The 24,698-nt window shown below is 47.4% G+C and overlaps 1 protein-coding gene across 1 annotated transcript; it reads right to left on the minus strand.

Annotated features, from left to right (window-relative positions):
• Positions 1–2,003: 2,003 nt before the first annotated feature.
• On the minus strand, positions 2,004–24,391 carry DMBX1 (diencephalon/mesencephalon homeobox 1). Its single transcript, XM_074152345.1, is given in 6 exon segments — positions 2,004–2,404; positions 2,865–3,219; positions 4,418–4,596; positions 8,808–8,973; positions 24,238–24,292; positions 24,294–24,391. Coding segments are annotated over 6 exon segments (1,254 nt in total).
• Between the last annotated feature and the right edge of the window lie 307 nt (positions 24,392–24,698).

Raw genomic sequence — 24,698 nt, forward strand, 5'->3', positions numbered from 1 at the left:
GGTTTTGGCAAAGTGGAGAATTCTGCTGGTCACGAGGGCTGATTTGACAAAGTCAGGAAAACTAAAGCGAGAGAGAAAACCCTAAAACTATAGTGTTTGGCACAAAAGGAATATTTAAGGAAGATGCTCCATTTTCCTTGGAAGCTGGTGTGGTGGATGAATTTCCCCCTCTGGAGGTCTGCTCTGGCTGCAACTTTATGAGGGATAAAACATCATTTCCCACCAAACTTGGCTATTCTTACATCTCTGTTTGAAGGAGTTAGATGATTTTTCAGGAGTTGAAAACTCTCTTTCCCCTGTGTTTTAAGAGGTAATTTGACCCTTGGCTTCTGCCCTGGTGTGTAGCAAGGTGGGAGTGAGAGGAGCCACAGGCTATGGGTCTATGCTTCATGGTTGAATCGGGTATGGACCAGCTGATTGTCTGCAGTGAATTAGCCCAGCTCTGCCCAGTGTGTTGGTGGCAGACACAGCTGACACCCTTGGGATTCAAACCTAGCACCTGCCACAGAGTCAGTCTGGATTTTTTGGTCCTAGGCAATATTAGAGATTAGATCTGGATATCATCCCTCCCTAATGCTCAGGATAACAGCATTGGGTTCAAAGGATTTATTTGGTTTGGCAAAAAAAAATAAAGCAACCCTGTGATTTGAGTTGGCAGAAACATTGCTTTTCAACCAGGAAAACCACCCCAGGTTGAATGACTGGTCATTCCAATGAAACAAGGCTGAAATTGTTCACTGAAATTATTTTGAAGCTGGTGAATTTTGGTTACTTGCAAACACTGCATTTTTGGCAAGTTTATCTACTTCCCCTCAGCTCCAGAGACTATAAAGAGAATATAAAGCCCCTGCTTATCACCTGGTTTGCCTCCAGCATTGCAGCATTTTTCACTTGTTACATTTTCACTTGCTAACCAGTTTCTGAAGCTGCAGGGCTTGAGGGTAGAATTTGGTGATTGGAGTGTTTTTCTAAACACAGCTTACATTAATCAAGTTTTTGTCAAAGAACCATATAATTCATGGTGTATGAACACACCAGGAGTTCATACAAAGTTTTTATTATTCTCTATTGTCAAAGTTGAACCAAAATGCTCTCCGAAAAGAAAACCCCGTAATTTGTAAATAGAGGCGTTTACACTTCGCTGAAGATCAAAGAGGAAACAATCTAGATCAAAAATAATCCTGTGAATTTGGCTTTCATTTTTCTCCCCAGCCAGCAGCATTTGGCCAATATTTTGTCTTCTCTCTTTGAACAAGTGCTATTAAAAAGTAAATAAAAAAATCCTTGCCTTATAGGAAGTGCTTAACCAGGAAATTCACCTTCACATCGTTTCCCGGCTGTTATAAAATTGACTTTAGTGGAGAAGGGAGAAGCGGAGCGGTGAAGTGCACAGTCGTTTTTCTCTGTCATAAACACCTTTAGGACACTGACCCAAGAAGAGCAACTAGCTACGAGCTGAGGTCGGGAGGATGGTTGCTTTGTAACTTTGATACTAGCTACTAAAACTGAGAAGGAAAGGGGAATAAAAGCAAAAGAGGTCACAGTTCTGTAACACTGACAGTAACACACAGGTGATGGGTGCTGTCAACATTATAAACTATATACAGGAGAAAGCAGGACTCTTTCTTTTCCCAAAGAACGCAACAACAACAAAAAAGGGCGTATATAACACAGTTGGCACATTATCGCAGGGATGAGGAAAGGGGGCTTCTCCTGAATGTTACAGGCTTAACTCATGGCAGTCCAGAGGACAGTTCATCTGTCTAAACATACATCCTCTCCCCCTTCCTCCTTAAATATTTAGTGAAGACCAGGCCAGTAGCAATGTCTGATGCAATCATGGTGCTAATAAGATGTTAATAAATGCAAAGTTTTCCCTGAAAGGGAGCACCTTACTCCAGGAAGAGACGAGGGTGGGTGGGTGGGTGGGTGTTCAAGGAGTGACATGTCTAGTGCCAACCTCTGGTGCATCTTCTTGTGGGCAACGGTAGCTCATCTGGCAGTCAGTTGGGTAGGGTGTCAAGCCCAAGGGACGCCGCGTGCTGCTTTGCCCGGAGCCTAAGGTTCTCAATACTCGTCGTTTTACTGTTCAGGCTTGGAAGGGAGCTGGAGGCCTGCAGGATAGGTGAGGACCAGACCTGCTGAGCGTGGGAGAGCGACTGGTAGTACGACTGACAGTGCAGGGAGCTCAGTGGCGCCATGTTGACGTTCATGCCCAAGTAGGGCATGGCAGACGGTGTCCCCATTTCGAAGGAGGAGTAATGGACCAAGTTGTTGGTGGCCGCCATGTGCTGACGGAATTGCTCCTGCAGGCGGAAGAGGCTCAGGGGCGAGGAGGAGTAGGAGTGAGTCTGAGCCAGGCCACTGCTCGATGAAGGCGTCACAGTCGCGCTGATAGGGGACTCTGTGGCAGGAGACAGAGGGGATGGGGGTTATTTCTACAGGCTAGATGCAGGTGTTAATTTGCACGCCAGCAGGGTTCAGACTGCAGCATGCCCTTCTCTTTTGCATCAGGAGGGTGAAAGAGAGGGGTTGTGTTAGCTCAGGAAGGCAAAACACATCTCTTCCATACCTAGCATCTTAATTCCTAGAAATGAGGCTGGCCTCTTTGCTATGGCTTTCCTGCTGCCGCTGGGCACTGTTCCCCCAAGCTCTAACCTGAGCAGAAGGTCTTTGCTCTTTCTGTGCTCCTGCTACAAAAGACGTTGTGCCCTCTGTGGGTCCTGTTTAGTGCTGGGGACAAGAAGACAAGTCTCGGCAGCCTACCTACACCATAGGTAATAAGGGACTACACCCAACCACCAGCATCCTCCCTTGGTAAGCCAGGTCCTGACACCAACCCCCATCAAGATGTTGCCCCTCACCTGCTTTTGGGCTTGCTCTCTTGCAGTTCAAAGTCTTGCTGTCCACACCAGGGCTCTTGTCCACTTTAGCTTCATCCAAGGTGCTCTTAAATTCCTCCTCTCTGTCAGTCTGGTCCTCGGGTGCGGACTCGCTGGCCGACTGCTCTGACAGGGTTAGGTTGAGATCCGCGCCTACCTCGCTTGGGAGGCTCTGGACCTTCTCAGTGTCCGGGGTGGTGGACTGGGTCTCCAGCATGGGTGGCTCTGTCTTTCCCTCACTGTGGCTCCCTTCACAGTCCTTCTGCTTCTGCAGCTGCTCCTTCTGCAGGCTACGCTGCTTCTTCCTGAATTTGGCCCTCCGGTTCTTGAACCAAACCTTCAATGTCACAAACAGCAAGGGGGGAAAAATGGTGAAAATCCTGCTTAGTGCCAAATAATGAATGATGCTGACATTATTCAACCTGGGATCTTCAGGGGAACCCCAATGAATGAGGTACTGCAAGCACACTGTGCCCAAATGTCATTCCACTTTGTTGGATCTTAGAGCTCTACCTGTTTTCAATGCTTCTACAAATAGCACAACAAACATATTTTTTAAAAATTCCAGCCTTTATGTTGATTCTTTAAGCCACTCCACCAGTATTGGTTTTTTTGCTTATTGGGTTTTTATTTCTAAATTGGTCAGGCAGTTGCCTTGAACCAGAATGTGTTATAGCTAAGTCTGATGACATTACGTTGGCTTACAGTACAGTGCTCTGTTAGTTTCTAAAACCATTTGGTGATAAGTGTACCAAAACTATGGCAGCAACGCTCAAAATAAGTCATTACAGGCACAGGCTGTTGTCTGGGAGTTGAATTTAGGGAAGGAGGAGAGACTCCATATTTTTTTAACCTAAATCAGTAGACAGGGATTGGAAGAAACATATTTGCAAATCTTGTTAGTGCTGTTTGGTTAGCTAGGTGAGAAAACAAAAATTTTGAAGATCAAAATGTCTTGACATATATATAAATAACTATTTTTTTCTACTACTTGTCCACACTGAAGAACTTGCTGTTTAGTCTTTTAAAGCCCAGCAATGCAAGAACCTCCCCACCAGCAGGTTATGAAGCATGTTGTGCTAGTTGAAACTAAAAAAAAAACCAACAAAACCAAACCTTGGCCTGAGATGTTACAAATATTGACACTGGTGGAAAAGAGCAGCTGGAATTACTTGGGTTTCTGCTCTTCTGAGAAAGCCAGAAAAGCCTTGCAAATAAATAAATAAGTAGACTTCTGTTGATGTTTCTAAAATTTCCCCCAAAGAAATATGAAAGAACAAATGAAAACCAGTGTACACTTCAGACAATCCTAAATTTAAAAAATGTGCATGTGGATTAAGAATTTCTTTAGCAGATGTGTGACTTCGGATGATTTTATCTTTCCTCTGCCTCCTGTTCCTTTGACAACTTTACTGCCCCAAAATCTTTGGTTACACTGGAAGAATCTTGAAAGGTCAAGGAAGGTGTCAACCCTCTGGGAACCCCACTATATTCTTTTAAACATTCCCACTCACAAAACCACAAAATATCAGTACCTGGACTCTGGCTTCAGGTAGGTTTGTGCACATAGCCAGCCGCTCTCTCATCACCACATCTGGGTAATGAGTCTTCTGGAAGGTCTTCTCCAGCGCCTCCAGCTGCTGGGCAGTGAAGGCTGTGCGACTTCGCCTTTGTTTGCGGTGCTGGGATCCATAACGTGCCTCCAAAATGATGTCTTGAAATGTACAGCCGTTGGAAGACAAGAAAAGTGGCCAATTTAATTATTGGAATTTGTATGCTGACAGTCGAACAAAGCACTTGCTAACACCAGACAAACCTACAAAACATTTTTTTCATGGCTCTAGATCTAATAAAGCACATACGTACATTTTGCTGGTTAATTGAGGTGTCTGAGGAGACAAAACTCCTGACTAGAAATCCTGTTCTGGAGAGGGAACCTCTTTCTATGATAGCTGTGGAAATTGTTGAGACTCCAATGCTAAATTTGGTGGAAATAAGCCGAGTGGGGCAGGACACACTGTGCGCAGACCCCACCGTGGCATAAGCCTCTTTGATTAAGAAACACAATTTCAAACAATGTGGGGAGATTCACCACTGTAATCAGGAGAGGGGCCCAACATTGTGTGTCATGTTCTCCTTGAAGCCAAGGGCAGAGCTTCAGTAGGCTTTAACGCTGCCATGGTGAGCTGTGCTGATTGGTGGGAAGAGTCCATGGAGCTCGAACACAGCTGCCTCTAGCTCATTTTGTTGGCTGCAGCTGCATTAGAAGACAAGCATCTTCCCAGAAACCAGGCTGAGCTCTCTCTTCTTTAGTGTCTCGTATGTGGCTCACTGTAGACTTCAAGGCATGATACTGGAGAGCAGTTCTGGGCTTCAGTTCAGGAAAGCACTTAAGCTCATGTGCTTATGTGTGTTTAGCTTGAAAGCACGTGCTTTACTGAGCGCGGACACTCTCCAGCATCTGGGGTGGAAACACCAGCCAGGAACCAAGCCCAACCCCACTGATTGCAAGCCCAGAGCTCATGTGCTGAGCTCTGTTCAGTAGAGGAGCTGCTCAGATGGTCTGACTTTGCAAACTGTGCTTGCAAAATCGATGGCAGAGAAGAAATTCAGACTGGGGAGAAGCTGAGTCTCACAGTAAAGTGCTTATTATTTTACCAGAGGCGTTATTATTGCACAACAGTTAGTGGGAACAGAAAGATCTTAAATCATTGAAAATAAGTTACTTTAAAATGAAGAAAAAAACCAAAACAAACACAACCAAACCCCACTCTTTATTATGCAAGTTGGGACATGCTGTGCTACAGCACTGGAATGAAATAGTCTGGCGAGAGGTTTGCTCTCAAAGAGGAAATGCAGCAAGAGCAGTGTCTGGTATCATTTTTAATTCAGTTAAGAATGTGACTTCCAGTAGAAGGGAGGAATGGACACACTAGAAAACAACCTAAGAGAGAGAAAAGTCGGCATTATCAGAGCACGGAGCCAGACGAGGGCCCTTGCTGCTATTTATTTGTGCTTTTGTCACGAGCATCGTGGCATGAATCTAAACAATAAAACAAAACCTGCTGTCAGGCCAGCCCCAGAACCACACAGCCAGGTTCCAAATATGCCGGCTAACGAGCGTAGCAAATCAGCTTTGCACCACTGAAACATTCCTCTTCCAAAATTCCAGCTGTTTCATTCTAGGTCAGCATTTGCAGCGCCTTTCTGGGCATTGCCAAAGCCGTGTGGTTTTGGCAACCTGGAAAAGACGTGATTGGGCTAAAGGTCTTTGGCCAAATACAATATAGTGATGGTTGCATACAAGGGACTTTTGTATTCGAGGTATCAGGGCTCCTGGGGGAGTTAAAACACTGGCTCCTACTTTGGAGGTGAAGAGACCATCCTTGAAGCTTTCAGACACAGCTCACAGTGCAGCCAGGCAAGGAGAAGGGATGTTCCAGGACAAGAAATGGAAGCTGCCCTGAAACGTTTTACAAAGCTAACGTTGGTAATTCAAATACAAGGAATTGGCAGAAAGGACGCTGGTTAAACACCCTACCTGCAGGCTGGAATATTCCCGAATTTCTAGAGTAGAGGTTAGAGCTACCAGCTCCCCGGAGGTGGCAGCTCATGCATTAAGTTTTGCCACTCCGACGAGAGCAAACCAGCAATTATTTTAATGTTTTAACTATGTTTTCAGGCTTTGTGCAAGAAGGAGAATACAAATTGCAGGTGAGGCTTTGCAGTTACAATCAGAAACCTCTGTTTTCTGACTTAAGGTCATTTGACTTTGTGCTGCTTTATTCTGACTGTCCCTGGAAGGCAAATGAGATCTATAACCCTGCACTGAAAGATATTCAGAAGTAACAGAATGTGAAGCAACTGCAAAGGAACCTGCTCGTAGCTATGTAATGCCTACCCTGCCAATGATAAGCAGACAAGGGGACTGTGGGATTTAATTTGGAAAGTCTTCCAGGTGGGTTATTAATTTTAAAGATAAGAGGTCAGAAAACCAATTGAATCTTCTGGTCAAGAATATGAGAATAGGTTTTTTTTATTCTATTTTTTTATCTCCCTCTGCTCTTACCCTAGTTAGGGTCAAAGACATTAAGTCCTCCATGCTCTACTGTGAAAAATACAGGCTATCACAAAAATCTTTCAAGAGATCCTTGGATCTAGGAAAGGGGCACCTTGAAACCCAAGGTCTGCAAGGCACGTTGTGGAGTTTAGGACCATCTGCTCCCCTCTGACCACCTATGTGCTGAAAGGATGAGGGAAGGAGGGGATGGACAACTAGGACAAAGAAAGTGCCCACGTGCCATTACTCTGGAGCCCGGCAGTAGAGCCAGGATTAGAGTCCAGGTCTCCTCAATCCCACTTTGGTTCCCTTTTGATGAGGACAACTCCAAGCTCTGCCCTACAGCCCCCCAGAGATCCCACAGGTCACAGTGAGTGGTCTGAGGAACCATGTTAAGGAGGTCATTACTAGCAGCTGGATAAGGGAACATTGCTGGAATGAAGATTTGAGGGTCAGATGTGGCTCACTGATCCAAAGAGTTTGAGACCTGTACCACCATACCTTCATGGACTACCAACCTAGGAGGACCATCCTGAAACTTCTGCATCCATATTTTGGCTTAAGCTCATGTCCCAAATCTAGCCCACTAAAGTTGTCTGGGTAGATAATTTTTTCAACCTAAACTAGGCTGGAAGGAGTCACTCTACTTTTTTTTTTTTTTCCTATAATATCAGACAACTAGAAAGCTGTCTTAAAGCAGATGTGTAATTTTCAGACAGTCTGGGAAGATGGTTCAATTCTGGGAAGGTCTCTAGAATCACATCTATGGTAATTTTTTGCTTTAGCTTCAGTATACCGGTTGTCAGGTCTGCTCTACCACACCGCATCCAAGCCCTGACCGAAACGCGATGTTGCAGGTGTTGACCATTTGCATTGCCTTTGATAATCTCAGCCAGATCTGGGTGTTTTGTGGCAGGCTGAAATGTGGAGCAGATGTATTTGCCCTACCACACCAAATATTCTCAGGTATACACCAATTAGTTTTGAACAATTTCCCCTACCAAATCATAAAATGCTATCTGGACTTTGCACTTCCTTCTAATGACAGTATCGATGTATTGCTGTTACACTCATGGCTGAACACAGGAAAACAGATAGCATGCTCTGGAGCAGCAGCTCCTGTCCCGCCATCCCACCGTAACAATGCTGTGCAAACAACACTCTCTGGGTAAAGTCACATGTGACTTTCTTTGAGCCTAAAAAAGCTCTTTTAGGGAAGGCAAAATACAGAAGCAACAGGACCTGCAAGAAAGCGTCACCCAAGCCAAGGTCTAGGATCCCCAGGAAGAAATAGGTCAAGGTGAGACCCAAAGAATATCCAAATGAAGATTGTTTTCCAGAGAGAAAGGAGTTTGGTAGGACAATAAATGGAAAAACAGTTGCAAGAAGGGGCAACATGGAAGAACAAGCTGTGGCCTGGAGATGGCTGTTAGGGGGATGCAAGCCCTGGGCCCCTCGGTGGGGGAATCCAATTCACTGCGTGCTCATATTCACTGTGCAGGTATTTACTAACAAGAAAGTAACATTTTCCGCTATTTTTGGTTCACTTGTTAACACATATTTCAGAGTATTTTTAATTCTCTCTTTTCAGTCTCATGTAGGTGGGTTGCATCCCTTCTCACCCCCGGGCTCCCCGGCAGTCCGAGGCCAGTCTGCAGCAAGGTGCACTGGTCCGCTGGCAGCAAACCCTGGAGGGCATGTGTCACCTGCCGTGCTTGGCCACATGGCCAGTATTCAGGAGCACACCATGCCAGCTGGCTATGCCACACTCCAGCTCCCGAGGAAGAGTTTCACTCATCGCAAGCAACAAGTTTTGGGTTTTGTTTTTTCCCCAGGGAATAGCAAAAGCTATGAGTTGTTCTTACCAGCCAGTCTCTCTGCCAGGGTGAGGGCATGCACGGAGGGCCTGTAGTCGGGGGCGTGCTGGGCTTGCTGAGCTGCTTGCTGGTGGAGGTTGTACATGGCGCTCAGGGAATTCATGGCGTGGAGGGAGTAACCGTTCACTCCATAGTGCTGCATCGTGACATAAATCTGAAAAACAGCAGCCAGAGAAGAGAGATGCTTAGGAACATGCTATTCCAGTGTCCCGGGGTCTCAGCAGAGCTTTGGAAATGCTAAGCTCGAACTCAAACCGCTGTATGCAAGGCTCACTTCCAACCTCCAACAGGTTCTGGAACAGGAATCAAAATTCCTCCTGTAGACCTAAAGCACCAGCGACACCAGTCTGGCTTCCAAGCTTAGAGACCAGCATCTGACTATATCCCACTCAGGATGGGAAATTTTTTTACATACCATAATAGAATGTATGATATTATTGTGACTTTTAATGAGCCAACCTAGCTCTAACCCAGGACTAGTCGGGGCTTTGTCCATCTCTTTGCCTGCAGTGGGCTGTTCTCTAATCCCAGTGCTATAATGTCAAACAATCTTTCTTATCTGAACCCACTCGTGCGTAATTTTTTTCCATTCGTTTTTTGCTTAAGTTTCTTCTTAATAAAACACAAATGATAGAAGGAAAAAAAAAAAAGAAAGCTTGTGGTGTAAAAGAAAATAAATTTGTAGCGTAATGGGAACAAAAATGTTATGGCTAAAGAGGGAATTAAGGTTTGTAATAAATACTGACATTTCATAGCTCAATAGCAAGGAAATTATTTCAAAAAAACTAATGGCTTTTTTTCTACTGTGAGCTCTGCATGAAACTTCAAGCTGTTTTTTCCTTACAGACCATCTGTAAAACTGAGCTAATATTGATCTCAAAAGCTGAATGATGCTTCATTCAGCCCTGTTATAAACGGCTGAGGGCCTCCAGGCTGCTGTTTCTGTAGTTTGTAAGGCATTGGCAAGGAAGTTGTGAAACATTTGCCACAAAAGAAAAATTTTAAAACACCGTTTACATCAGCAAGTCACCATCTGGAAAGTCAGTGCAATGAATGAACATTCAAAGAAAGAGGTCCAGCTGGACTAACTTAAGGAAAGCAGAGAGGTTATCTAGGCAACCTCTTAGAAAACAATTTGATCACTGGAGGGGGGTGATTCAGCTCCCATGATTTTAGGAGAAACCTGATGCATTGAAAAGCAAAAATTTGGATGAACAATTATCTGTTGGGTTTTTTTTCTGTACTGAAAGACCTTACTTTTTGCCTGTAGAGGATTTATACCACGGAGGGCAGACTCTCGGTGAAGAGGGACGAATGGAAATTGGTTGGTCCCTCTACGCCTCCTGCTCTGAATTCCCATTCTCTCCCAAACCACTTTGATGTAGGAAGCACAAACATGGAGTGACCTTGTTTAACATCCAGAGACCAAGCTGTAGTTCCTGGGAAAAGCAGCTGAATTTTGTATTATAGGGTCTGACAATGACCTGGGGCATTCTGTGGCTTCACCCTCACAAGCATGTCTCCCTCACAGTGCCCAGGAACAGAGGAGGGAAGCCACGCAGCTGGATTTCCATCAAATACTCTGCCAGCTCAGGGATGGTGTCCTTGTTACTCTGGGATGTTTGGTTTTTTTTGACTGAGGGATTTTGTATCATGAGTGTGAGTGCTGCCTTTGGGATTGTCTTCTCAAAGAGGCTGCAGTAATTATAAACCAATAATTTGGGAATCTAGCACTCAGCCTCATTCCTGTTTCCCCAAGTCCCTTCCGCTCTGCCACCGCATCATTTCAGAGCCAAGAGTACTGGTGGATGGTGACAGATCCAGGTATGGTTACACCACGAAGATCTGATACGCACCCTGATGCCACCTTCATCTGCTTCGTGTCTCCCTGTTCTCCCACTCTGGATTCACTCCCCAGTTCTTTAGTTTTAGACTCCAAAAAAGATCCATGCACCTACATGGAATCATAGAATCTCTCAAGTTGGAAGGGACCCATATCCCGCCTTTCTCTGAGCAATGCCAGCCACAACCTTATGGCCCACAGAGAATGTTACTGGTCACATCTTTTCCTACTATGTCCTATATAAGAGTATAAGGAAAAACCCCACTATCTCCTAGTTCCAAGTACAGACAGATGATTTTTGTATGAATAGCTGATTTATTGAAAAATGCATTTAAAGGTGCCTGAGACATATTTTGCAGCTAGTTCTGGAAAGCAGGGGAAAAATCAGATCTGCTTTGTTTTATGGCATCCAGGCAATTACTTTTGAATTCGTTTTCAAAATGTCTTATTTCAAAATTTAGCCTTGTTTTCAGAAAAGCAAAAACATGCCCAAAACAAAATAATGACCTTCATCTATACCTTATTAATGTTTTATTCACTCTAACAGGAGAGAAAGCCAATGTTATTCTAAGCCGAACCACTGTGAAAACTAGTATTTTTGGTTCAGGTGCTGACCTAAACACAAGAATGCCATAGTCTGCTCTAATCGAGTTTAGGGAAGACATAAGCAATGCCAAAATCCTTTGGTGGTTCCCTGGTCAAGTTGACAGACTTCACATGTCAAGAGATTTTTGGCATTTATATTTTCCCCATGATGGGTTCACAGCGAAATTCCATTGGGGACATTGCTTTGCTGGATGGCACAACTCTGCTGCTGGTGGCACGTGCTGAGGGACAGGAGCATGTCCCAGTGACACGTGCTGTTGATGTGGCCACAGGGGACATCTCCCATCAGCTGGGGAAGACCTGCAGGTCCCCAACCCAGACACTACCCTAGATGGTTCCGGCAGTGTCTGTGGCATATCCTCACCCCATCCTTGGCATGGTTCTTTTCCAAAGAGCATCATCCCACCCCAACCTGTGGCACAGCAGTGCTCAGCACACACCACGCCGGCTTGGCAGGTGACAGCAACCAGCCTGTCCCCATCACCAGAGAAACTGTTGCAGCTGGCCCAAGAGTCATTCACTGCTTCATTTTCACAGTCCAAGAGCAGGGACTGGCTGTTCCGGCCAAAGCAGGCAGCAAAACAGAGGTTTGCAACTTCATTTTGCCTCCTCCCTTCCCACTCCCTAACTTGTGAACCAGCTGGCCAGTTCCACCAGCTTCAGCCAGCAGGGTGGAGGTCTCAAAGCTTATTAAGTTCCTGCGTGTTTCATGAAAACCACTTGAGGACACAGAGCCTATTAATTGCCCTGGGCTACTGGCAGACCTCCATCCTTAATAAGACGCTGGAGCATCCACACCAGGGCTCGGCCTTGCCAGGAGATACGTGGGAGGCCACGTGTCTTTGACTCCCAACTCACAGAAACGCCTGTTCCTGTTCTAATCCCCCTTGCATGATGCTGGTTGTGCACCAAGCTGGCACATTAAGGAAGAAATGGAGAGGGAAAGGAGGGGAATTTTCCCATACTGTACAGTCTTCCGAGGACACTGCCAATGATGTTGTGTCTGGAGCCCAGTCTTTCCACTGAAACACTTGCTCCAGGAAGATTTCAGTTTATTTGATTGTTAAAAGATGCTTTTGTGTGTACATGTGTGTCTGAACAAACTCTTCTGGGTGGCCTAGAAGAAAGTGCATCAAATAAAAAAATTAAAGAAAACAAAAAGCAGGGGACAATAATTAGGGACTAACGGCAGGAGTCAATACCAATCACAGCTTTAGTGATAACTGCCTGGCACGCTGCGGTGCAGACAACAGGCAGAACTTCCTACTCACTTGTGCAGCAAATGTATCATCCCAGATTCAGTATAAAAAATGAGGGGAAAAGGAGATATCTTGCATTTACTGGGCGAGACTGTTCAGCCTAATAAGCAAAGTTAACTGAGACTGCAAACAGCTCCTGTTTAACTGTCAGCTCCGAGCACACTCCAACCCCAATAAATTAAATATTTAAAAGACATCATGCAGCAATTTTTTTTAATGGAGAAAGCCATTCATCAAGCCACCGCTGTGTTTCACAAGCTGTCGAATAGTGCTTACACTGGTTAAAATAATCTTTATATTTCATTAAGCAACCAAATAAGCTGATCCCTTCCCACTGGCTGTATAGATGGTTTTAATTTTCAAAATCTGCAAATGCATCTTTTATGTCTCTGGGTGGCTGAAGGGCCTCAGGAACAGTCACAGCTGGGAGAAGGATGAGAGCAAAGTTTGAGGTCCTGCTTTGTGGAAGGGTAGGGGCTTGAGCAGTTGTCAATACAGCTGGGAGGGTACCATAGGGTCCGTCCCAAAAGGAAGGGGATGCCTTATCCTGATTTTATGCATCAGAGATCATCGAAGAGCTGGGAATGGTTGAGAAAGGAGATGGGAGCTGAGGAAAGGTGCAGGAAAACAATAGATGAGAGGAAAACATCTCCACAGGTTGAAGCCAGCCTAGGTTTGCCCCTGCCAGTGAGCCCACGGGCTGACCCTGAAGCGTTTGCTCAACACAGGGGGATCGATGGTACCTCCTGGGTCAGGTGATTTCTTTCTGCACAGTCCCTCGGAGCCACATCAGTGACTCTCCCATCCCTGGCATCAAAAGATTTGTTCTGTCCCAGCTCCCCACGTTCCACAACACCAGGCTGTGAGGTCTCAACACCATGCCCTGTGCCAGACCCTGCTGGGATTCCTGCTCCTTCTGCCTTTGCAATCCCAGCATTTCTACCTCAGTCCCCAAAACTCTCTTATGGCTTTTACCTCTTCTTAAGTTTCCACCATGGAAGTCTCATGGATGCTGTACTCATTTTTCTTCCCAGGGCTGCAGGGGCTGTGTCCTGCCAGGGTCCAGTCTCACAGAGAGGGCCAGGGGTTCCCCTTATCTTTAACTCCTGCTACCTATGAGAAACCCAGGTTTCTCCATCCTCCACGTTGCTTAGAGGCCAGGTCTCTGCCCACCCCAGACTAATCCGGAGAGCAGACCACTCTTTATTCAGCTGCTGCTGTTCAATCTGATGCAAAACAATTTGCACATTTACGATGCGAATGGGAACCCCGTTATCCTGGAGCAGAGCTGCCTTTCTCCAGCCGCAACGTGGCTCCCATCTGGCCATTCCCAGCACTGGCCTCAAAAAACCTCAGGTTCCCATAAAGTCATATAGCACAAGAGTGATGGAATATATTGTACACCACTTAACAGTGTAGCATATAGGAGAAATTTGGCCCTGTGTTTTAACATCATTAGCTTTGGCTTCTCAACTTTTGTAAAAGGCTTTAAATTTCCCTATTTAACTGGTAACTAATTCTGTATCCAGGCACATAATTCTGTCCTGAGACAAGATGTAAAGAGGGGAAAACCACACGTTTCCTCACCAGGTGAAAGCTCCTGTTCCTAGAGGCTTGTGTTTGTGCATGAGTGGGAACAATGAAACACCTTTTAAAAATGAGATATTGAAGTTTTCTGAAAAGTACCTTGTAACAAACCATCCATATTTTTCCTTTTATCAGCGGACACAAAAAAAAAAGGCACCATGGAGCTATATTAACTGCACCCAAGAATTTGAGACCATGGACATTTTCTGGCTGGTCCTCTCTTCATTTCTCCCTCTTACTCCCCCCCTCAAAACCTCTTCAGTCTGTACCTGTCAGCCACGCACAAGGCCTTTAACAAAAACACAGAACTGACAAAACTCATTAAGGGAGAAGCGTATCGATCCCTGCAGCCCGCAAACTTGAATGTCACTTGTGCTGGCCACAGAGCTCGTGTCAGCGCTGGAGAGCTTGTCCCCACGCTGAGCTGTCCTGAATAAGGACATCCATGGCAGCTCCCTGTGCCAATGCTGCTCTGGAGGAAAAGAATTTTAAACTAAGACAGTAGTTTTGCTCAAGTGAGTTATTCTGGAGTAACAAATTCCCTTCTTCCCCACCCACCCCCCCCCGGCTAAATCTCAACTGAGTTAGATTGAGGATTTTTCTTCAATACTTTATTTTGGCCAGTTTTCCCAAGTAGAAGTAAGATGATGCCTAAGACAAGACATTTGCCCTTCTCAAGCAAACGCTGTTGGGTGACATGAGTTTGCAGCTGGAGTTAGGACTCAAAGCTTTGCAGGGACTTTGGGTCACTTTCTCTTTTCCCTTCAGCTGGTCCCTCCAAATACTGAGTCATCCCAAACTCAAAAGAGTACGGAGACTAAATTCATTGACCTACACAAGATGCTCGGGTGCCACCATGAAGAATGGGGTAATAAAACCTAGGAGTTAAATAGACAAAATTTTTTCCTAGAGAAGTCAAGAAGAGGATACCAGAGCCTGCAATTGACTGGTGGGCACTGTAGGGTGTTACGTTATCATTTCATTAAATCTGTCCAGAAGTTGGTAGAGTTGGTGATGAGGGGGTGGGAGTGTATGAGGCATTATTCTTCATGTGAGAAATAAACTGTACTAAAATAGTTACATCTGAACTTTGGCAACTCATTGGCAGAAGTGAATTTGAACACCATAGTTCATTACCGATGAAGAGGCATTTGCCAGAGATGCATTTGAAGTTTGGAAGAGCTCGGCATTGCCTCGGGTCTGAGGTGGCCTGATGGAAGGCACAGCTTGAACATGGGAAAAGCATCGAGGAAAAAGAAATTGTGAAAGAAAAGTCTGGTGCTCAGGGTCCAGCAGGTGACAGAAAAAAACCCAAGAGCAGCCCTGTCAGGTAAAAAAGGCAAGTCGTGGTCCTCCAGCCCGAGTGCCTGCTCGGGCGGTGCAAATCGCTACTTGTCTTTATGCAAAGCACAGGCAGGCATTGTTCATTACTAACGGGGAATAACAGCAAATAGTTTGTGCTAACAACATCCCCCTTCTCACTGCTGGCAATAAACAGCATCGAAAATAAAATCACAACAAAAAATTCCCCCCTCCCCCCCACTCCTGGAGCTGTTCTGCTTTATGATTTTATGCTTTGAGTCCTTCTTCAGAAACACTTTAAATCAGCAAGATAAATAATGAATCTCTGTCTCTGCTTATCTGACAGTCTAGGAAAATGGGCTCACTCTATACACAGACATCGGTTTTATATATATTTGGTACTAAATGAATTACATACCTGGGGGGTTCTGAATAAATGATCCTTGCAAGAGGTTTTCTTCAATCTTTTTTTTTTTTATATCCCTAAATCTTTAAGATATATAAAGGTCCAAAATCACATAGGATAATAACCAGCATGTTATAAATCAGTTTTGTTCCTCACGTGAGATTGCTGAATGTCTAAGGAAACAATCTCACCTTTGTAGTGGATGAAATATAAATAATTTGAAATACTGCAACACATCATATTTTCTCATTGAAATGTCAAAGTCTGAGAGCAACACGCGCCATAAAAAGCAGGCTTTCAAAGGACTTTTCTTATAACTGAAATGAAGGAATTGAGAACAGCTCTCAAAAAAAAAATCCAGCTTCCCCATGCCTGATCTTCCTGCAATATTTTTAGACCTGTGTAAATCCCTGGATATAAATGCAGTTAATTTCTTAGTGCAGAGTGAGATCTTAATTAAACCTGGTCTAGTCGAACAAGTCGCAACCCACCAAAAGCAAAACCTGACTGATTACACCAATTCTCGCAGCTTACGTTCAGCTACTGCTACTGACCTTGGTATAAATGAAGAGGATCTTTTTCTTAAAACCAGGAGGTTTGCTAGCAGCTGAAATTTGGAAGTACTTCCAGTTAGAGACAGCATCACAGTTTTTGGGTGGACCTTGTCAAATAATTGCCTCTGTTGGGTCTGTGTTGCTGAAAAGCATGACAACCGTATTCGCAGTGCTCATTTATTTGTGGCAGGAGCGTAATGGGATATGAGAGGGTTTGTGAGCTTTATAAAACAAACCTCAGAGCATCCCACTGAGATGGGGAAGTTTTATTGTAGGGCTCTACAAACTCAGACACCAGGTTGCGAGCGGCTGAGAGAACAGGCCTGGGCTGACAGAGGTAACTCACATCAGTTGCTGCGATTTTTATTTAAGGCTTTTGTGAAATCATCATTTCCCGCCCCCTCAAAGCTCCAGATAACAGAACTGAGTGATTGATTAGACAGTTCCCAGCAAAAGACTTTCCAGTGCCTCTGTTCGCAGAGGCATGCTTCAAAGGGCGGGGTCACAAGGTCTGAAATAAAATAAAATAAAATAAAGACACCCTCAAAGTCTCTGCTTTTGAGCCAGGGATAAGTTTTAAGGCTTGAAGCCCAGCAATTTGCAGTGTAGAGCCAGGACTGGGATCACTAAACATCACTGCGGTGCTAAATCTCTTGCTTGCCATAATTTACACATGACAATCAGTGCTTACAGATCAAATCAGTATAAATGCACCTCCCTTTTCCCTGTTGGAGCAGCGCTCAAACCTCAGTAAAAACTCTCGTAATCTATATTGAAGCAGAAACATTTTCCTGGGTAAAAAAGAAAAGCTCTTAATACGAGCATCACTTTCGCTCCAGTTTCAGCATCTCATTCCGCTTCCAGCTCAGTCAACAGCAAAAAAAAAAAAAAAGTCACACATTTTAGATTTCTCATGATTAATATCACAACGGAAACTCAACCCTGCAGCCCGGACCTACCCCAAGGAGTTTGGGTACCTCCAGCCCCGGCTCTGCTGGCGTTGCTGCTGCACGCTCCATGTTCCTGGATGCGGAAGGCAATAGCATCCCGCTGCAGCCAGGCTCTCCATCATCCGCACTGCCCGCCTGCTCTCACGTCCCGAGACCCGACGGCATCTCTGCCTCCCGACTGGCCCCGACTTCAGGACTGGGAGTAACCTTAAAGTGCTGTGTGATCAAACTGCTGCATTCGCAAACAGCTTGAAGTGTTTAACTTGGGTGTTTATATGTACTGTTCCCCCCCTCACCCTTTCTGAAACAAGCATGTTTCTGGCTTAGTTGTATTTCTGTGTGGTTTCTCTGACCCAGCCCTTCCTTTCACTTTTGCAAAAAAAGGCTTTGCTTGAGAAGCATCGTTTCGTTTGCCTTAACGTTGGGCAAAGGGAATTTTCCAAACTGGGTGATGGGAGAGTTTGCAACTTCCTAAACTCTGCCCTTCAGGGCTGCTGGCAGCACAAGGGGTGGCTCACCACTTGCTCTCTGCCCTCAAACCAGTTTTGCCTCCAGTGTATTTGACCACAGATCGCTTACATGACCAAGCTGACTGGCTTGAAGGCAGCTCCTTGGGGGCTGCTGCTGGGGCTTCAGGATTCTTCAGTGTCCCTGAAAGATGGAGCAATCCTGGAGGATTTTACCCATGACACGGTCTCATTAACAAGACAAGGAACTAGAATTCTGTGTCAAAATACGTTTTTAAGCCTGCAACATTTAGTAAGCAGGACCTCTGCCTGTCCAGAGCATCACAACCACAACGCTGATCTTACATCCTCGCCCTGAGCCCTAACAAGAGAGATCAGTTGCTGCAAGAAGCGCTGCCAGAAGACGGCCCTGACAGATAAGCTTTGTAAAGATTTGCTGAGGCAGTTAAAGACATTCCCTCCTGCTGCTCTCAGGTGCTGCCAGCCTGGCAGAAGGGAACCCGTGCTTGCTCCGGGCGCTCCCAGTACGATGCCTCGGCTGAGATGCTGGGCTCCAAGGGCAGCAACTGGGATGGGGCATGGAGGGAGGGTAATTTCTCCACCTGCCATCACTATTCGTCAAGTAAATATAAGTTGGAGCTGTAAGTTCTGGGTTTTAAACGGGGAGCTGTTAGATACACGCACAAGGAGGAGAGAGCAATGCATCTTTGTGAAATGCAATGGTTTGTGCCGCATTGTTGGAGTTTGACCCACTTGGCACAAAATGACTTTCCTGGATGCTCTTTCAGCTGATTAGCTGAAAAGCTGCAAGGCTGTGACACCAAGTGCAGTTTTGCTTGAAGCTGATGAGATCTAAAGAACAAGTGAATTTTGAAGAAGACAGAAGCTGAGACCCTGAACCCAGGATGTTTCTGCAAGAACAGCTGGTCACTGGGTCTGGCTCTGCAGATGGTGCTTAGAGCACCCAAAACTACAGTCACAGAACACATGGTGGCAATTGCTTCTGCTCAGACTAAGAGCAGACTTCTGCTCTAAGGCAAAATGACGACAAGTCCTACCTTAGTTAAAAAGAAAAAAAAATAAAAAAATCCTGAAAGGCAGCTCCAGCAAGCCATGCAGTTGTGGGGCACTCTTAAAAGTACCTTAAAAGAATAAGGCATAAGTTTGAGTTTTCCTTCTTTACAAGTGATAACACTAATTTTCTTCCTACCATTAAAAAAGGTGTTTGAGTTCAATGGCTTTTACAAGGAGGGGGAGAAGACCTGTGCCACCTTAAAACAGGGCCACAAGCCGGAGTTGGCAGCAGAGGGGCCAGGGGCTGGGGGAGCACCGCTGGTGCAAGTCATGCTTCCTTTCCCGTAAGCATTTGGATCCGTACACTGAATTAAGCACAGCTGCCAAGGTAACCAATATATTTTGGCCACCAGCAGGTAATCTGCGCTTTAAAGAGCTGCGTGCTGTAAAACAGGCAAAGCAGCTAAATGTCCACTGGGTTTTGCGTGGAGATGTGCAGTTCTTCAGCAGAAGCACGTTTACTCACCTTGGGCTGAGACATGCTAACCATGCAGAGATGCTGCTTGCTTGCTTTCCCCCAGCGCTCAGCACCATTGGTATCAAGCAGCTAAAGACCTAGAATTTCTGCGTCTCCCTTGGTAGGAGCATTTTCTACCCTGAGACCCATCAGCTCGCCTCCCCCAGCCCAACTATTTCTCTTTTTTGGAGGATCGTAGCGGGGTTCCCAAGCATCACCCCCACCCCATACTTTAAATTTTAACATCTGGACGGTTTAAAGCAGCATTTCTCATGTATATTTGCTCTAGCCACACAGAGCCTGCAATTGGTCCTAAAAGAGTTGTGCCAGCAGCTACCAGGAAGAAATCACATTTGTATTGTGGCCCACCCAGGACTCCTGGCTCAAAACACCCCTTTGCCACCGTTTGGAGAACTGCTGGTCCCTCCCGCTCCCAGCCCTGCTCCTAGTCCTCCCTCAGAGCCTCCCTCCTTCCAAGGAGCTATATCTGTACCAGACATACTTTAGAAATGGTAAATGGCCTGATCCAAAACCCGATGAAATCAAAAGAAAAAAGGTTATTAAAAAAAATTAGTTTCAGTAGCTTTTGGACTGGAACGGACTGGCAGAAAAAGATCCAGGGTTTGCCTAACCCCAGTGCACCATTAATTAATTCCTGGATATTTCACTGCATTTCAGAGTTCTCTACCCTCTTTGCAACCAGCATATTTTGATGAACGTTCTCCCAAAGTAGGTTAATTTATCGGTAGCTGCACAGGACTGGAAAATTTGGGCTTTATTGAATCTATGTTCTTCAACATTTCCCTACTTCTACGGTTTTGCCAAATGAAGCAAGGTAGCAATAAACATTCCTGTTCGGACATAAGTGGTGGAAATCAGCACTGAATCTTTTGAAAGGGTTCAAACCCAACTGACATTTGTCAGTAGCTCAGTAGAAGCATTTCCAACTCGACAAGATGAATTTTGGGGTGGCCCTGAAAAAAATCGCTGGAAGAATAACTGGTGTCTTAGAAAACATGGGCTACTTCTAGCTAAAGGGTTCATCCATAGCTTCAGCAGCAAAACCAGTAGGTAGCTACATCAGAAGAACTTAGTCCTGGTCCTTCTCTGCAGCACCTTTGTTTTGGCAGAGCTGGTTGTGATGATGACAGAGTAGAGAAAAACTCTGTTCACTCCAGCTTCTTTTCATCCCATTCTCCTCTTTCTCAGTGAAGCATTCTTTTAAAGGATAAAGACACTGGGAACAAAACCCACCACAGTCACTCCCTCTACGACTATATTGTGCAAAACTTGCCTGGCCAGCCTGCCCTTCCCTCTGACCTGTGGGAACCTCCTCTGGCTCTGTTTCTTTGATGCAGGTAGCAACCCTGGCACTAAGGAGAAGCAACATCTGCCCTGGCTCTATGAAACAGAGCTGCATCTTCTGAGACATAATAACACCACTGCAGGAGCTTGCTAATTTGTGTGAGCATGGGACCGTCCCATTTAGACATCCAGATCTCTTTAAATTAGCAGGGAAAGCTGGAATGCCAATCTAAACTGGCTTTCTGTGTACTGGCGGTATGATTTTGGATGTATTTTTACATTTGAGTACGCTGGTGTAATTTAATACAACCTCTCATCAGTCATGGGCTAACTCAGAGTTGAAGTCAGTCCTACCCTTTCAGGAATTTTCTACCCTTACAGTTCTCAGTTAGAATGGAAAAACTGAACTTAGAAACACGATTGGAAAGCCAAAGGGTTGTAGGTCCAAGTTTCTCCAGCTGGGGCAAACGAGGAACCGGGATTGACTTGTATTGACCTACTCATGGGTGAAAAGCGAGCATGGAAGGGAAAGGCTAAACAAGCAATGTGCCAGTTCTGAGATGCGGGTAATGAGAGAGAAACACGGAGCAGTGAGAAACTGCAGGTTCACTCTGTGCCCCCAACTGCACTGGGAGCATGGATCATGCAGGGTGTGAAACCTCTCCTCCTCGGGGTGAGTCACATCCTGCTCTCCTCCCTAGGATGAGCAGGGCAGAGGGACAGCCTCCTTTGCACCGGGGCACCCCTTGGGGCTCAGCCTGTGCCCCCCATCGAGGAACACAACTCACACCCTGTGGGTGGGCGGGTGAGGAACCCAGCACCAACTGGGGACATGGGACGACCATGCTGCTGCCCACGGCTTGAAAACGCAGAGAGGGGATGGAAAACGCAGCAGGGGTTGCTTGAAAAGCTGGGGAAGGGGGGTGACGGAGGTTACCCCCGCAGCCCACCTCACCGAACACCCGTCCCCGGGACCTGCCGGCCCCCACCGAGCCAGCTGAGAGCAGATTTCGCTCCTCGTTCGCTTTGTGCTCCGTGCAGAGGTGAGAGAGAGGAGAAAAAAAACCCACCACAACCCAACCCTCCAGCACTGCCTTTGGGGGAGTACGAGGCTACTTCAGACAAAACTGTTATCCATTAACATCCAATTATCACTTGGTCCAAGCCATTAATTATAAATCAGTCTCCTAATTGGGATAATTAGCTCTCTGCTACTTAATGTACTATGACTGATGCGTTTGGAAAGAAGGTAATCACTCCATTTGTTTAGCGTTAGGCGAACAAATCCAACTCTCATGGTTTAATTTCAGCCTTAACACCCCCCACTCCCCCCACCCCGGCCTATCAGTATTAAAAGCTCTTTGCAGCCCCATTAATTGTTTGGGAATCACGGCGGGGATGGGCACGCGCAGCTCCGCGGGGCTTTCGGGAGGGCAGCCCCCGGGCCGGGGATGCGACCGGGCCCGCCGCTTGTGTCCCCGTCCTCCTCCCCCCCGAGGGGGAATTGCTATGCTTTTTGGGAGAGTGTTAATTAGAGGGGACGGGTTTGAACCCGAGCACGACCCACAGGTGCGATCGCTCCGGAGGAAGCGGGGGGCTCCGCGCATCCCCTTCCCCCCCCCCGCCACTGCGGCCTCGCTTTTAAAAACCGTTTTGGGGAGAGCGCATAAAACTTTCCTTCTTCCTTTTTAATTTTTTTTTTTCTCTCCTTTCCCCCCCTTCCCCTGGATGTCTCATTAATGCGGGCTGCTCGGCGAGCCGCCGATGGCTGCGGGACATGATTAGATATTTATTACTGTCATTTACATGGAAAACTTGAGCTAACCAAGTGGAACTGGAGGGGGCCGCCGGAGGGGACGGGATGGGGCGAAAGGGGGGAAGATTCCTTTTTTCCCCAGCGCTAGAAGCCGAGCCGGAGCGCGGGATGCAGCCGGAGCCCGGCCGGCTGGAGCGGCGGGTGCGGGGTCGGGAATCCCGCGGAGGGTCCCCCCGGGGACGGGGGTTTTGGGCCGAGCCCTCCCCGGGTCCCAGGCGTTGATGCCGCTTCGCTCCGCCCGGGTTTCGTTTCGAAAAAGGATCGGGCAGCGCTCGGTGCGCGCATCCCACCGGGAAACGGGGGATGTGTCCCCCTCCCTCTTTTCCGCTACCGGGCTCGCCGAGGCGACCCTCGGGGACACCAAGGACTCGGTCCGGGATGCGCTGACCCCTGCTTCCTCTCCCCACCTCTTCCCCCGCGAGGTCCTTGCCTGAAAATAAATGAAAAGAGCAGCCGGGGAAAGCCGCTGGACGCGGGGTCCCACGGGGCTCCCTCGTCCCTTCTCCCCCCCCCCCCCCAAAAAAAAAAAAAGGGAGGCAGCCATGGCGGGTCAAACCCCATCTTCTTCCGAGGAGAAACTTTCCCTAGGTCCTCGCTTTGGGCTAGAGGAGACGGTGTCCCCCTACAAGGCGGGACCCCCGTCGCGGGGAGGTCACTCTCGCCCTCTCCTTGCTCCCTGCGAGGGGGACAGGTCCCCGGTGCCCCGGGCAGCCGGTACCGAGCGGCGACACGGACTTTTTTCCGCTCAAGTGCTGGCTGCGGCGGACCACCTCCCTCCCCCCCCCCCCCCCCTTTCCTATCTGTTATCCCATGGCCCGAGGGGCGACTCTGGCGGAGATGTATGAGATCTCTTGCGGTAAAAATATGCATGCTGATCCCCATTTGGTTAGCCCTATAATGGAGGTGTAAATAGGTTTCGACTGCGAAGCCCTTAATTTATCAAGCGAGCCTGACAGCGCGGGTCCGGGATTTATATACCACCTCAAGAGCGAGAGCGGGGAGAGGGGGCGGCACAGACCGCCCCCCCCCCCCCCCCCCCCAGGCTCGTTTTCCCCCCTCCGTTTTGCCGTCTAACCTTGCAAAGGGGTGTTGGGGGGGGGGGAAGCAGTGATTTTCCCCTAGAAAGGCTTTCCTTCCGCACTCAACTTCCAGCGGCACAAGAAGATTTAAAAAAAAAAAAAAAAAAAGAAACCCCAATTCTAGAGCCGCCCCCCAAAGCGGGGCCGTCCCCCGGCCGCCCCCTCTCTCCTGGCCCCGCTCGGGGTGGTTTCTGCCCCCGGCGAGCCCTCACCGGGCTGCGCGGCTTATTAAAACATAATTATGTAAATGCGGGGGGAAAGTTGCGCTTCTCTTCCCCTCGGAGCCGGGCAGTCGGAGGGATGCGCGCCCCCCACTTTTCCCTGAGCCGGGTGGCACCCCTCTTTTCCCCGCAAGCTGCCTAAACCCACATCGGAGCGGACCCACGGTCCCAGCCCACGCCGCGTTTCGTGTGAACGAGGCCCTTGGGCTGGTAGTCGGGATTTTGCCTTTTTTTTTAATTTTTTTTTTTTTTTTTCAGAAAGCGTAGGATACTCCAAATAAAGCAAAAAAAAAGAAAAAAGAGAGAGAGAAGCTGGAGCCCGGGCTGGGCTTCCCCGCCTCCGCGGTGTGCGCATCCCTGCCGACGGCTCCTCCGCCGGTCGCGGAGTCCCCCACGCAGAAATTCCTCCTCCTTGCAAACAAGCCCCAAACTCGCCTTATTTCCCCCCGTATCCCCAGCCCACCCGAGGGTGTGTTGGGGGGGGATTCTTACCTGGGGCGGCGGCGCAGGCTGTCCGCCCGCCGTGGGAGCGGTGACACGCGTGGGAGCGCGGCGCTGCGCCCTGTCCCGCCCTACTCCATCCGCCCGCGCTGGCTGCGCGCTGCCTCCGCGCCCGGCGGAGCTGCCATCTACCGGGAGCCTGCATTGAAGAAGGATTTTTAAAAGGAGCTTCATAGCGACCCGGGAGCTACCCAGCAAGATTTTCAATGGTCCTCCACCCTGCCAATCAAAATGGGGCTGCTGATACATCTCCCCCCCCCTCCCCCCCCCCCCCCCAACACTTCTTACTAGTCATTTACTCCAAGCTGAGGTGTAAACGCCTAATTAAATCCCTGGGAGCGGATGGGATGCCGGTGGAGGGAGGAGGGCTAGACCCAGGGCCGGGGGGGGGTGATGGGGTCCGTAAGGCATAGGGGAAGGAAACCATGCCTTTCCCCCCCACGCCCCTGCTC

The sequence above is a fragment of the Numenius arquata genome, chromosome 8, assembly GCF_964106895.1.
Source record: "Numenius arquata chromosome 8, bNumArq3.hap1.1, whole genome shotgun sequence".
Taxonomy (NCBI): Eukaryota; Metazoa; Chordata; class Aves; order Charadriiformes; family Scolopacidae; genus Numenius; species Numenius arquata.